At 44.0% G+C, this 14,724-nt stretch overlaps 1 protein-coding gene across 1 annotated transcript in view; it reads left to right on the top strand.

Moving 5' to 3' along the window:
* Positions 1-76: 76 nt before the first annotated feature.
* Positions 77-14,724, top strand: part of LOC311111886 (ADP-ribosylation factor GTPase-activating protein 2-like) — a 183,237-nt gene continuing 168,589 nt past the window's right edge. Inside the window, exons 1-12 of the mRNA XM_084154801.1 lie at positions 77-180; positions 1,921-2,039; positions 2,192-2,264; positions 2,384-2,515; positions 3,842-3,925; positions 4,081-4,189; positions 4,348-4,410; positions 6,380-6,432; positions 6,786-6,922; positions 7,390-7,521; positions 8,121-8,249; positions 9,100-9,461. Of these exons, the coding sequence (XP_084010927.1) occupies positions 109-180; positions 1,921-2,039; positions 2,192-2,264; positions 2,384-2,515; positions 3,842-3,925; positions 4,081-4,189; positions 4,348-4,410; positions 6,380-6,432; positions 6,786-6,922; positions 7,390-7,521; positions 8,121-8,249; positions 9,100-9,461 (1,465 nt within the window). The 5' untranslated portion in view covers positions 77-108. The remainder of the gene's footprint in view (positions 181-1,920; positions 2,040-2,191; positions 2,265-2,383; positions 2,516-3,841; positions 3,926-4,080; positions 4,190-4,347; positions 4,411-6,379; positions 6,433-6,785; positions 6,923-7,389; positions 7,522-8,120; positions 8,250-9,099; positions 9,462-14,724) is intronic.

The raw sequence follows: 14,724 nt of genomic DNA, 5'->3' as shown, positions 1-14,724 counted from the left end.
CGACTTTACGAGGGGCACATGACCGCAGCATCACCTCTGGTCTAACTTCGCGAACAACCCAGCATTTTTTATCCTCATTGGCACCCGTACCTCTAGAAAGGTAGCAAGATGGCTGCGGAGCCGAACAAGACAGAAATGTTGACCATTTTTAAAAGACTACGTTCTATTCCAACTAACAAGGTAACGCGAATAAGTACTTACTGTCCATTCACTAATTTAATAAGCATGTAATGGTCCATTATTGGAGGTAGAACGTAGACCAGAAAAAAAAATTCTGACGTCCATCCGTCTACAGTAGCAAGCTAGTCTCTGTCTGGGCCTTAACGTTAGCTACGACGGCCAGCAAGAAGTTGACGTTAGCTCACTAGGCTAGATAGCAAAGTTTGCCTCTCCAAATCAGCCACGTATACTATAACTATGCCTAGCGCCTGCTTTGTGTCGTTGACTCTCCCTGCTTGGCTAACCTAGTTAGCCAGTCTGGTGACTTATTTGAGCCAGAACGAGTAGGGCCGTGTCCAATCTGAAAGGTTGTCTAGCTAGCTAACACCAAGTCAACGTAATTGGATTCCTAGCAAACGTTAGCCATACCAGCAGGTTATTTTGCTTGCTATCTAGATGTCTAGCTAATTAGTTATATCCAAAATGCAACGTTACCTAGCTTAACGTAGCAAGCTAAATTCCCGGGGTCGACTACCCCATCCATAGACGCGAACTACTTTCTCCGCATCTTCTTCCCAGGGGAATTATAATAGCTCGGTCTGAACTTGAACACGCATCACTTGCGCTACGGTCTTGGAAATCTAAAGAACCGGACTTTCATATCAGCGAGAAAACATTTTCAAAAAATGTAAAGGACCCTTTATACCTTTCTATAGGGTTAGTCTCCCCACACGGCCATATTTCCATGTTACAGCGCGTGTTTACGGAAGACTGAACACCTGTGCTAATTAGCTATCTAACACAGTTCGTGTGTAATGAAGAAGGCCGCCACAAACGTGTTGTAACTAAAAAAATGTCGGCTGCGAATGAAGCCGTTTAAAAGTGTATATTTTGCATTTGTGCAAATATTTTGATGTGATATGAACGTAAAGGGCTTTGTTTCTAGAACCGTATCGCAATTGAGTCAATTCCCGTTTAGAGTATTTTGCTGTTTTGGCTGCCAGAACCAGTTTACCTCTGAAAATAACCTACACTGAACAAAAAAATATGAACGCAACATGTAAAGTGTTGGTTTCATGAGTGGAAATAGAACATCCCAGACATTTTCCATATGCACAAAAAGCTTCTCTAAAATGTTGTGCACACATTTGTTTACATCCATATTGGTGAACATTTCTCCTTTGCTGAGATAATCCATCCACCTGACAGGTGTGGCATATCAAGAAGCTGATTAAACAGCATGATCATTACACAGGTGCACCTTGTGCTGGGGACAATAAAAGGCCACTCTTAAATGTGCAGTTTTGTCACACAACACAATGCCACAGATGTCTCAAGCAGTTTCCCCTCTCGCGTCGCCTCTTCCTCTCTGATTGGGTGCATCTCAATAGTCCAAAATGTCTTCCTTTTCTCCGTGAACCACTTTGTATTATCGAGACGCGCTCACTGCCATTTTTATGTTAGCTATGCATTCACTGACAGCGAAGTAAAAAAAAAAGCAGGAAAGCTATTCATGAACATCCAATCCTGGAGGCTGCGATCATATGTAGAACCTGAGATCTTGAGCAAATAACCCTCGAGTTTAGTCAGGAGACAATGAACAGGGCTTTTAGGGTTAATGTATGAGTGAGTATATGTGCGTCCCATGGCTGTAACTACACAGCTTGTTGTCTTCCCTGTTTAAGACCACATCCAGACATGTCTTCTGTAGATAGCTCGCTCGCTAACCAGGCAGTGGATTGTGTGTTTGTTTCTGTGCAGGCATGCTTTGACTGTGCTGCAAAGAACCCCAGCTGGGCCAGTATACCGTATGGAGTGTTTCTGTGTATCGACTGCTCTGGCATTCATCGCTCTCTAGGAGTGCACCTCAGCTTTATCAGGTAGCTTAGTTGTCTGTCACACACACACACACACACACCTCATGACTCGACAATCGCATAGTTTTACTGTCAGTGAAGAGGTGTGCCGTGCCATACGCTTATTGTCGAGGAGAACGTTTGATACAATCCCCATGTTTTTTTCTTCACCACAGATCCACTGAGCTCGACTCCAACTGGAACTGGTTTCAGCTGAGATGTATGCAGGTCGGAGGCAATGCCAACGCGGTACGTTCAAAAAAATAATAAACGTCCGTTATACATAGACGTTGAGCAACGCACAACTTTAAACAGGACCTGCTCTGCATCTGACTCTCTCCCCTCTTGTCCGTCTCCTCCTGGTGAAGACGGCCTTCTTCCGCCAGCACGGCTGCTCCACCAATGACACCACCGCCAAGTACAACAGCCGCGCGGCACAGATGTACCGAGAGAAGATCCGACAGCAAGCCAACACGGCACTGTCTAAATATGGGTCCGACGTAAGTATGGGCTGTGAGCGCAGCTTCCAACGGTCAACCAAACGTACCGTACCTTATGTAGCATGTATGCATGTAACAACCCATAAACTAGGCTCACAGTGATATCCCTACTCCCAAGTTGAGGTTGTGACCACTATACCACTGAAAATTGAGCTTTTGGAATTACACAATTTTTATTGAGTTGTTTAAATTCCTGTTGATATTATTATGTCTTATGGTTCTCTATATAGGTCTATATATTCCTACTGATATTATTATGTCTTATGGTTCTCTATATAGACCTATATATTCCTACTGATATTATTATGTCTTATGGTTCTCTATATAGGTCTATATATTCCTACTGATATTATTATGTCTTATGGTTCTCTATATAGACCTATATATTCCTACTGATATTATTATTAGGTCTTATGGTTCTCTATATAGGTCTATATATTCCTACTGATATTATTCCTCCACTGAGAAGGCAACGAACTCCCCCTCTCTCGTCCCTCTCACAGACCCCCATATCAGCTACACGTTGGCCTGTTGAGTCACTAGCGAGTGGGCAAACTCCACGTGTGATGTCACCAGCAGCATTAAGTCATGTCTTGTGGATAGACCACACGATACATAATTACCCACAAACACCATATCTGTTCTTATCGGTGCAGCTGCTTGCCGATACACTTCAAGGTCCACACAAGGCTTTTTGCGGATACCAATTCAGATCGGTAATGCGCTGTGAGTGTGTTGAGGTGTTTCATATTTTAACTCACTAGTTTCAAATCATCAACTATGGTCTTCAGTTTGGGCCAAACTCTTTAAGCAGGTGTGATAGAGCTGAGCTAGATTTAAAATGGGACATCAATACGGCCCACATGACCAGAATATTCCTTTCCTAAATCTATTGGGTATAGACATATGATTTATATATAGAGGCCAGAGGTTGATTTGATCTAAATCAAATGTATTTATAAAGCCCTTTTTGCATCAGCAGATGTCAAGAAGTGCTTATACAGAAACCCAGCCTAAAACAGCAAGCAATGCAAATGTAGATGCACAGTGGCTAGGAAAAACTCCCTAGAAAGGTAGGAACCTAGGAAGAAACCAGGCTCTGAGGGGTGGCCAGTCCTCTTCTGGCTGTGCCGGGTGGAGATTATATGAGTACATGGCCATTAAGGCCAGAGCGTTCTACAAGATGTTTAAACGTTCATAGATGACCAGCAGGGTCAAATACTAATCACAGTGGTTGTAGAGAGTGCAGCAGGTCAGCACCTCAGGAGAAAATGTCAGTTGGCTGTGTGAATGCCGTCCGTAAAACCCTTCCTGTTTCTCTCTCAGCTGTGGATTGACTCACCCAGTGTGAGCAGCCAGCCTGCAGCCCCAGAGAAGAGACAGACAGACTTCTTTGCCGAGCATACTCAGGTAGGCCTGAGGTCTACTGTTCAAATCACACTAACCACACAAGTGTTCTGTGTTCATTCTGTGTGTGCGGTAGTGTTGGTTGTGTGTGCGTGTGGTTCTGTGTGTGTGTGTGTGTGTGTGTGTTATTTAATGTGAATGAATTGGTGTATTTGCAGCCTTTAAACAGCTGGGACATGACGGCTCCTTCCATGACAGAACACAATGGAGCCCTCAACCCTCAACTATTGGAGGACACACCCAAAGCCCCCCACACCGCCAGCACTCGTGAGTCTGTCACACACACACACACACACACACACACACACACACACACACACACACACACACAGTCCCCCCTCTCCTATCCTTTCGTCTGGAGCTTTCCCATACATTTCTGTTTTTGAACTAGACAGTTGATCTGTGATTGTATTTGCCGTTCTCAGAGCAGGAGGAAGGACCAAGCATTGAGGGACTGAGCACTGAGCCATCTCCCAAAGTCACTATAGGTAAGTCCACAGCCAGCGTCCTGTTCCTCCTCTGCCCCCTTTCACATGACAACAGCTCCTCCCCTCACCCCTCCACGCATCTTTGCTGACCTTAAAAACAAGGAGTAGGTGATGGTAACATTGGGACTGTAGCCATTTACAGACCTCAACATCCACAGTAACCCCCCCCCCCCCCTGTTGGCTCTTCCCAGAATTGGAGACCCCCCCCTGATTTAGACGTTTGGCCCACGCACCAAATTGTCCCTAACCCTCACATGCATGTGTAGCGAATCCTATAACACAGTCACTGGAGGTTTTCCCATGTGACTGTGGAGCCCTCAGTAACACCTGTGTCTGCTTTGTCCGTAGAGGACTCGATGCGTTTGTCATCAGATCAACCACAGCTACCCAAAGGTGATTGGAACGCCTTTTTTTAAAAGCTGCCGTTAGCCCATTGGCTGGCCAGATTTTCAGGAAGCATGGCTGGTTCTGTGCTTGACTTGACACTTCATCCGATTGTGACACGCAAGCTTAAGCCCTTCCCTCCCAGCTCTAACTACAATGTATAACTGCTAAACCTTTCTTCCAGTCTCCTAACATTAATACAACAGTCAGACAACCCCTATTCAACATGTATCCTCGGTGGCAGATCTAGCAGGCTTGGTGCCTATCAAACGTTTTTCACTCCCCTTGGACTTCTTCATGTTTTATTGTGTTACAAAGTGGGGTTAAAATTGATTTAATTTGTTTTTTTATTTTGTCACTGATCTACACAAAATACTGTCATGCCAAAGTGGGGGATATAATTCTGTACAGGCTTCCTTCTTTTGACTGTCATTTACATCGGTATTGTGCAGTGACTACAATGTTGTGGAGCCATCCTTAGTGTTGTCCCATCACAGCCATTAAAACCCTGTAGCTGTTTTAAAGTCACCGTAGGACTCGTGATGACATCACCGCACGGTTTCCTTCCCGTCCGGCAGCTCAGTTAGGAAGGACGTCTGGGTGGTTTGATACACCAGCCAAAGCCTAATGAATAACTTGACCATGCTTAAAGGGATATTCAGTGTCATTTTTTTTATTTTTTTTGAACCCATCTACCAATCGCTGCCCTTCTTTATGAGGCATTTGAAAAGCTCCCTGGTTGTTGGTTGAATCTGCTTGAAATGCACTACTTCACTGAGGGAAAGGGAAAGGGAAAGGGGGATACCTGGTCAGTTGTACAACTGAATGCATTCAACTGAAATGTGTCTGACCTTACAGAGGTTGTATGTTTGGGGAACCAAGAAAGGGTCATTCAAATCACGTTAACCCCTATGATGTCACACACTGAGGCCGTGCAACTTATTGTGTGTTCTGCTGAACTAATTTAAGCTCGCCTATATCTATACATTCAAGATATTTGAGTTAATTCATTTTTCTTAATTTGTGAACGTTTATATAATTGTATTTTCAGTTTGACATGGAGTATTTGGTATGGATCAATGGTTTTGTGCGGATCATTTCAGTCCTACTTTGTAACAAAATGTGGAAGTCCAAAGGGGTGAATACTTATTATAGGAACTGTATGTCCCATGACTTTAGAATAACGTAACCAAATGAAACTCTTTCTGTCATATATATGACAATGGTGCTGTCCTTCAGCTGCAATGCTATAACACTGCTGGCTGCAGCACATGGCAAAGTTTGTCTTGAAACTGCTTTGATGGGATCAAAGGACTGTTGGAAAACTATTTCTCATCTGAGTGTGTTGACATGTTCTTTTGTATAGCGTCTGCTAAATGTTTGCACCTTTTTTTAATAGAGGGGGAAACGTACAACAGTTTGTGCATTCACATGTATGGGGCCCGCCTATGCATTTGTAGGGGAAACACTGGTGTGTGTGCGACTTGCGTTCCTTTTTTCGAAGTTGTGCAGAGCGATTTACTAATCGGGAGTCTCTGGCCTGTCGGTGTCCACCAGTGTTCTGATGATGAGCTTTGTGTTACAGATGTGAAGCAGTCCATCATTGGGAAAAAGAAGCCCACCACTACTAAGAAAGGGGTAAGTTCCTCCCCCCTTCAGCACTCAGACAGGTTGCTCTGCATGAGGGGCAGGGTTTTGCGTGTTCCACGTGACCCGACTAGGAAACACTTGGGGCCCTAGTTCTGTCATGTCGTTAGGGCTCAGTGTTGTTCCTGGATAAGTCACGTTGACCAGAAAAACTAATGTCCCAAATCAGAACCACCACCAACCCCCTAAACACGTGTATGTGACCAATACAATTTTATTTGATTTGAGTGCATTGATCAAACCATGAATGTAATACTACCACTTGTCCACTGGGGGCGGCAGTCAGTTCCTCTCCGTCCCCAGCTGTGTGTAACCATCTCCTCTGTGTTCCTCTCTCCCTCCAGCTGGGTGCTAAGAAGGGCCTGGGGGCGCAGAAGGTGAGCAGCAAGAGCTTCTCGGAGGTGGAGAAACAGGCCCAGGTAGCTGAGAAGCTGAGGGAGGAGCAAGCAGCTGAGGCTAACAAACATGCAGAGGAGTCCATGTGAGTGAACCACGGTGTGACCGTCGGAGAGCAAGGAAACGCCTCCGCCCCACACGCTGCCCTTCATGCTGCTGAGTGTTTACGCTAAATTCAGATTTGCTGTCTTCTCGTGGTCAGACTGTTCAGAGGTAGAATAAATCCTGCTGCAAATAATGCAGCATACTTTTGCATACAAAAAAAAAAGTGAATAGAAGGTTTCCTTGAGTACAGCAAGTAGTGACATCACGTCAGCATTAGGGCTAGCGCAATAATTGTGTTATCGTGTAACCGACAATTATGGACTCTAACCGTGAAAAAATAAAATCATCGTCTTAATACATTTTATACACGAAGAAGGTAAAGTTAGTAATCACTTTATGAGGAGAACAGTACGGTTGGGAGGAGAAGCTTAATTTCCTAAAGTTCCAAACAGGCAAAATTGTTGCAAATGAATGTAGTACAATTCACAAATGTCTCTCTTTTTGCAGTGTGGCCTCCATGCGCCTGGCCTACAAGGAGCTGGAGATTGACAGGAAGATGGAAGACAGGAAGATGCAGAACATGGAGGGTAAGAAGAGAGAGCAGGCTGAGAGGCTGGGCATGGGCTTCGGCAACCGCAGGTAATAAAATTAGCCGTATTCAAATGATATTTTCAAAGAACAGTAATGTTTCTCTCATGGAATAAGCATTCCTTGAGCACTACAAATAGCAATCAAGTGCTGCCTGTTTGCTTGTGCTAATGTAGGCTATTGCATTTGCTTAAAAGGGATACTTCGGGATGTTGGCAATGAGGTCCTTTATCTACGTCCCCAGAGTCAGATGAACTCGTGGAGACCATTTTTATGTCTCTGCGTTCAGTATGAAGGAAGTTAGAGGTAGTTTTGTGATCCAATGCTAACTAGCGTTAGCGCAATGACTGGAAATATATGGATATCTACTAGCATGCTAGTTAGCAACTTCCTTCAAACTGCACGTAGAGACATAAAAATGGTATCCACGAGTCCATCCCTCATGTCCAAAATCCCGAAGTGTCCCTTTAATTGTTTACGCTTTTGGTTGGTGGCACACTCTTTGATGAGATACCCATCTTACAGAGTGTGGCTTTAACTTCAGTGGCGTTTGTGTGTTTACGGTGTCTGTGTGTGTATGTAGATTGTGTTGCAGCACATTATTGTGTGTGTGGACATGACTAAGTGTGTGTGTATTCTGTGTATTCCAGCACCATATCTCACTCGGTGATGTCAGAGATGCAGGTGATTGAGCAGGAGACGCCCGTGGGGGCCAAGTCCTCGCCTCGCTCCAAACTGGACATGTTCGATGAGCCGGGCTTCTCCTCCGGACCCCCTAAGTACGGACCCCAGACAGATCAGAATGTCTTCTCCTAAGGAGGAGTAGTGTAAAAACGGGTTTCTGTCCAATTCCAAATGGACTTCCAACCCCTAGCTAGCTACCTCCCAGGTACTGGGGTTGTTGTGTACAGCTGAAAGGATTGGATTGGTATTAACAATGTGGTAATGGCTCCAACTTGCCCTCAGATAGGCTAGATAGAATTGTCTTCTTCTTGCTAACACATCTATCTAATCCTTTCATATCTATCCAAGAGCCTTGGGTCTGTGGGTTAGGGGTTGAGCCTTGGGTCTGTGGGTTAGGGGTAGAGCCTTGGGTCTGTGGGTTAGGGGTAGAGCCTTGGGTCTGTGGGTTAGGGGTAGAGCCTTGGGTCTGTGGGTTAGGGGTAGAGCCTTGGGTCTGTGGGTTAGGGGTAGAGCCTTGGGTCTGTGGGTTAGGGGTAGAGCCTTGGGTCTGTGGGTTAGGGGTAGAGCCTTGGGTCTGTGGGTTAGGGGTAGAGCCATGGGTCTGTGGGTTAGGGGTAGAGCCATGGGTCTGTGGGTTAGGGGTAGAGCCATGGGTCTGTGGGTTAGGGGTAGAGCCATGGGTCTGTGGGTTAGGGGTAGAGCCTTGGGTCTGTGGGTTAGGGGTAGAGCCTTGGGTCTGTGGGTTAGGGGTAGAGCCTTGGGTCTGTGGGTTAGGGGTAGATTTGGAATAGGTAATACATCCCTTTGTCTACCTCGGTTTCCTCAGATCCAATCCATTGTGAATGTGTCCTTGTGTATCCCTACCTGACCAACAACATTGGATATCTCCCTGCCTGACCAACAACATTGGATATCTCCCTGCCTGTGTGTGTTTTGTTGGGACAGGTACAAGGACAACCCGTTCACGGCAGGCGACGGCTTCGGCTCACGGTGGGACTCTGAGGGGGGCGTGGCCTCCTTCACCTCCTCCTGGGCTCTGGAGAAGGAGGAGCCTAAAGAGGAGGTGACCATCTCCAGCATTCAGCCTATCGGAGAACGGCCCAGTCGGCGAAAGGCGGAGGCTGCGGCGCCTGTGGCCGAGACGAGCGAGGCCAGGCAGAAGTTTGCCAACGCAAAGGCCATCTCTTCCGACATGTACTTCGGCCGCGAGAGCAACGGCGAGGTAAAGTTACACGACTGTAATACCAACCAATACCAAGCCACCGGTCAACTGAACGGCTGTAATACCAACCAATACCAAGCCACCGGTCAACTGAACGGTAACCTCTAGAGCAAGGCAGGCCGCATTCAAGACAACCGCCAGTGTAGTATGGTCTGGTCTAGTATGGTCTGGTCTAGTATGGTCTGGTCTAGTATGGTCTGGTCTAGTATGGACTGGTCTAGTATGGTCTGGTCTAGTATGGTCTGGTCTGGTCTGGTCTAGTATGGTCTGGTCTAGTATGGTCTGGTCTGGTCTGGTCTAGTATGGTCTGGTCTAGTATGGACTGGTCTAGTATGGTCTGGTCTAGTATGGTCTGGTCTAGTATGGTCTGGTCTAGTATGGTCTGGTCTAGTATGGTCTGGTCTAGTATGGTCTGGTCTAGTATGGTCTGGTCTAGTATGGTCTGGTCTAGTATGGTCTGGTCTGGTCTAGTATGGTCTGGTCTAGTATGGTCTAGTCTAGTATGGTGTTGTTGGTGTTGATTAGTCTAATGAGAAGGTGTTGTTGGTACTGTCTAGTCTAATGAGATGGTGTTGTTGGTGTAGTCTAGTCTAATGAGATGTTGTTGTCTAGTCTAATGAGATGGTGTTGTCTAGTCTAATGAGATGGTGTTGTTGGTGTTGACTAGTCTAATGAGATAGTGTTGTTGGTGTAGTCTAGTCTAATGAGATGGTGTTGTTGGTGTAGTCTAGTCTAATGAGATGTTGTTGTCTAGTCTAATGAGATGTTGTTGTTGGTGTTGTCTAGGCTATTGAGATGTTGTTGTCTAGTCTAATGAGATGGGGTTGTTGTTGTCTAGTCTAATGAGATAGTGTTGTTGGTGTAGTCTAGTCTAATGAGATGGTGTTGTTGGTGTAGTCTAGTCTAATGAGATGTTGTTGTCTAGTCTAATGAGATGTTGTTGTTGGTGTTGTCTAGGCTATTGAGATGTTGTTGTCTAGTCTAATGAGATGGGGTTGTTGGTGTTGTCTAGTCTAATGAGATGGTGTTGTCTAGTCTAATGAGATGGTGTTGTCTAGTCTAATGAGATGGTGTTGTCTAGTCTAATGAGATGGTGTTGTCTAGTCTAATGAGATGGGGTTGTTGTTGTTGTCTAGTCTAATGAGATGTTGTTGTTGGTGTAGTCTAGTCTAATGAGATGGGGTTGTTGGTGTTGTCTAGTCTAATGAGATGGGGTTGTTGGTGTTGTCTAGTCTAATGAGATGTTGTTGTTGGTGTCTAGTCTAATGAGATGGTGTTGTCTAATGAGATGGTGTTGTTGGTGTCTAGTCTAATGAGATGGGGTTGTTGGTATTGTCTAGTCTAATGAGATGGGGTTGTTGGTGTTGTCTAGTCTAATGAGATGGTGTTGTTGGTGTTGTTGGTGTTGTCTAGTCTAATGAGATGGGGTTGTTGGTGTTGTCTAGTCTAATGAGATGGGGTTGTTGGTGTGGTCTAGTCTAATGAGATGGTGTTGTTGGTGTCTAGTCTAATGAGTTGGTGTTGTCTAGTCTAATGAGATGGGGTTGTTGGTGTTGTCTAGTCTAATGAGATGGTGTTGTTGGTGTCTAGTCTAATGAGTTGGTGTTGTCTAGTCTAATGAGATGGTGTTGTTGGTGTTGTCTAGTCTAATGAGATGGTGTTGTTGGTGTTGACTTGTTTAGCTAATGAAGGGCTGTCCCCGGAAAAAAAAATGAGATATATTGGTCGACCTAGAGTCGTCTGTTCTTTTCTACCAATTGATTGGTCTAAATTTTATAACGTGTATTTTTCCATATATAGACACACCCTATGTGTTTTAATCAAATCAACTATATGCACTGAACTTGTCTGAAGCTTTAAGCGAACTGTTTGATTAAATAACTAAGACACAAATTAGTCTAGAGGGAGCCTGGACCGCAATTGATTTGATTGTCCCGGTCCAGGCTCAGACTTGCTGTGTTAAAAAAAAAATGACAGCGAGTGACTGTGACTAGCACCCGTTGCTTCTCTCTCCCCCCATGATGCAGCGACCACCACAGAACATCAGCCGTGTTTATCACGCTGTCCATGTTGCTGAAGCTGCAACATAATTACAGCCATTTCCGACTGAAAAGTTCTGTTAGCAAAATCCTTCATTTGTTTAGGAAAAACATTCCCCATTCCCTCAACACTTGCTCTTTTCACTTGACACGTGTATGCATCGCATGAACGTAACCAATGAGGCCTGACCAATAGCATATCATAATCACATCAATAAATTGGTTATAACCAGATCTGAACACCGTAACACACGTGACCGCAAAAATGAATGCGGAGGACGTGAAAAAGAAACTGGAAACTGGGGGAATGTTTACTGGTTACTCAGGAGGGGAAAAGGGGAATGTTTACTGGTTACTCAGGAGGGAAAGGGGAAGTCAGATGTGTGGAAGAAATGTGATCAAGAAAAAGAAGAAACGTAAGGAGCAAGCGCTGCATGCATATTATGTGTTCCAAACAGGTGCTGTTAGATTACAATATAATTTATTTCTGACCGTTTGGAACAGTGTAAACAACACAAAATACATTATGAATGTACCTTTTTTGTAGAGCCTTCATTACAGCGAAGACTAAAAACAGTCGCGTGCATTTCGTTACAGTTTATTTATAGTTTAGGCTATTTTATTCATTATTTTGTTATTTCATTTAAAAACTTTTAAAATGCTTGATTGCGTTTTCAAATCATGAATGACTCGTATGCTGTGTGACGACATGAACGAATGAATGCTTTGATTAATGCAGTAGCCTATATATTGACATATAGGCCTCAGTAAATTACAGTATGAAGACAGCTAAACAGGATGAGCTCTTAGGCCTACAGCTCGATGGTGGTTATACACGGCTGCTATACCAAGCCTACTAATGATAACGACATTATTTATTATTATAATGATGATCATAATAATAGCAATAATAACAACAATAAGGAGATCAAGAAAAAAGCGTATAGGAGCGAGAGCTGTTTGCATATCGTGACAAACGTGCTGTTGGATTACAATATAATGTTTCTGGCCGTTTGGAACAGTGTAAACAACACTAAATAAATAAGCATACTGAACAAAAATATAAACGCAACATGCAACAATTTCAAAGATTTTACTGAGTTACAGTTCATATAAGCAAATCAGTATATTGAAATAGATTCATTACGCCCTAATCTATGGATTTCACATGACTGGGAATACAGATATGCATCTGTTGGTCACAGATACCTTAAAAAAAGAGGTAGGGGCTTGGACCAGTCAGTATCTGGTGACCACCATTTGCCTCATGCAGCGCGACACATCTCCTTCGCATAGTTGATCAGGCTGTTGATTGTAGCCTGTAGAATGTTGTCCCACTCATTTACATTTACATTTTAGTCATTTAGCAGACGCTCTTATCCAGAGCGACTTACAGTTAGCACATCCATTATTTTATCGAACCCACAACCCTGGCGTTGCAAACGCCATGCTCTACCAACTGAGCTACATCCCCTGCCACTCCTCTTCAATGGTTGTGCGAAGTTGCTGGATATTGGCGGGAACTGGAACGCGCTGTCGTACACGTCGATCCAAAGCATCCCGTAAAGTTAAAAAAACAGCTGAATTTGTGAAATTGCTGTATCCGACATTTTGTGATTAGACAATTAAGGCAAGGGCTGTTTCCTCGTCTCCTCACTCCGCTGCTGTCTCCCCCTCATTGTTCTCAACACCAACATGCTGGCTAACTTTGCTATTATGCACATGGCAACATGGGCTAGGAAAAGGTGGCAATTCAACAGCGTACTGATGTTTCTGAACCGCAGACAGCGACCGCTATCCAACTGGGGAGAAAGCGCATGTTATAAAATGTTATTTTATTAGTGTTGCACTATTGTTCTTACATAATATAACCATATACAATTTCAGTAGCACATGTCTTAGACTGATGGACTGTGCCATCCCCAAGGCCTCCACAATGGATCAGTCCACTCAGACAGGCGCCAATCAGACTGGTGTCTTGTACGCCGTAAAAATAAAAATAACATTGCGACTGACTGCTCAACTAAATAAATATCAATCGACCAGTCGACTAAATGGGGTCAACCCTAAACTAATTAGATGGTGTTGTTGGTGTTGACTAGTCTAATGAGATGTTGGTATTGACTAGGCTAGTCTAATGAGATGGTGTTGTTGGTGTTGACTAGTCTAGTCTAATGAGATGGTGTTGGTGTTGACTAGTCTAATGAGATGGTGTTGTTGGTGTTTTCTAGTTTAATGAGATGGTGTTATTGGTGTAGTCTAGTTTAATGAGATGGTGTTGTTGGTGTAGTCTAGTCTAATGAGATGGTGTTGTTGGTGTAGTCTAGTCTAATGAGATGGTGTTGTGGTGTGGTCTAGTCTAATGAGATGGTGTTGTTGGTGTAGTCTAGTCTAATGAGATGGTGTTGTTGGTGTAGTCTAGTCTAATGAGATGGTGTTGTTGGTGTAGTCTAGTCTAATGAGATGGTGTTGTTGGTGTTGACTAGTATAATGAGATGGTGTTGTTGGTATTGACTAGTCTAATGAGATGGTGTTGTTGGTATTGACTAGTCTAATGAGATGGTGTTGTTGGTGTTGACTAGTGTAATGAGATGGTGTTGTATAATGAGATGGTGTTGTTGGTGTTGACTAGTCTAATGAGATGGTGTTGTTGGTGTTGACTAGTCTAATGAGATGGTGTTGTTGGTGTTGACTAGTCTAATGAGATGGTGTTGTTCGTGTAGTCTAGTCTAATGAGATGGTGTTGTTGGTGTAGTCTAGTCTAATGAGAGTGTTGTTGGTGTAGTCTAGTCTAATGAGATGGTGTTGTTGGTGTAGTCTAGTCTAATGAGATGGTGTTGTTGGTGTAGTCTAGTCTAATGAGATGGTGTTGTTGGTGTAGTCTAATGAGATGGTGTTGTTGGTGTAGTCTAATGAGATGGTGGTGTTGGTGTAGTCTAGTCTAATGAGATGGTGTTGTTGGTGTTGACTAGTCTAATGAGATGGTGTTGTTGGTGTTGACTAGTCTAATGAGATGGTGTTGTTGGTGTTGACTAGTCTAATGATATGGTGTTGTTGGTGTAGTCTAGTCTAATGAGATGGTGTTGTTGGTGTAGTCTAGTCTAATGAGATGGTGTTGTTGGTGTTGACTAGTCTAATGAGATGGTGTTGTTGGTGTAGTCTAGTCTAATGATGGTGTTGTTGGTGTAGTCTAGTCTAATGAGATGGTGTTGTTGGTGTTGACTAGTCTAATGAGATGGTGGTGTTGGTGTAGTCTAGTCTAATGAGATGGTGTTGTTGGTGTTGACTAGTCTAATGAGATGGTGTTGT

Source organism: Coregonus lavaretus (assembly GCF_964263955.1).
Source record: "Coregonus lavaretus genome assembly, chromosome: 37".
NCBI classification, from domain to species: Eukaryota; Metazoa; Chordata; class Actinopteri; order Salmoniformes; family Salmonidae; genus Coregonus; species Coregonus lavaretus.
This window is presented reverse-complemented; position numbering and strand designations above follow the sequence as displayed.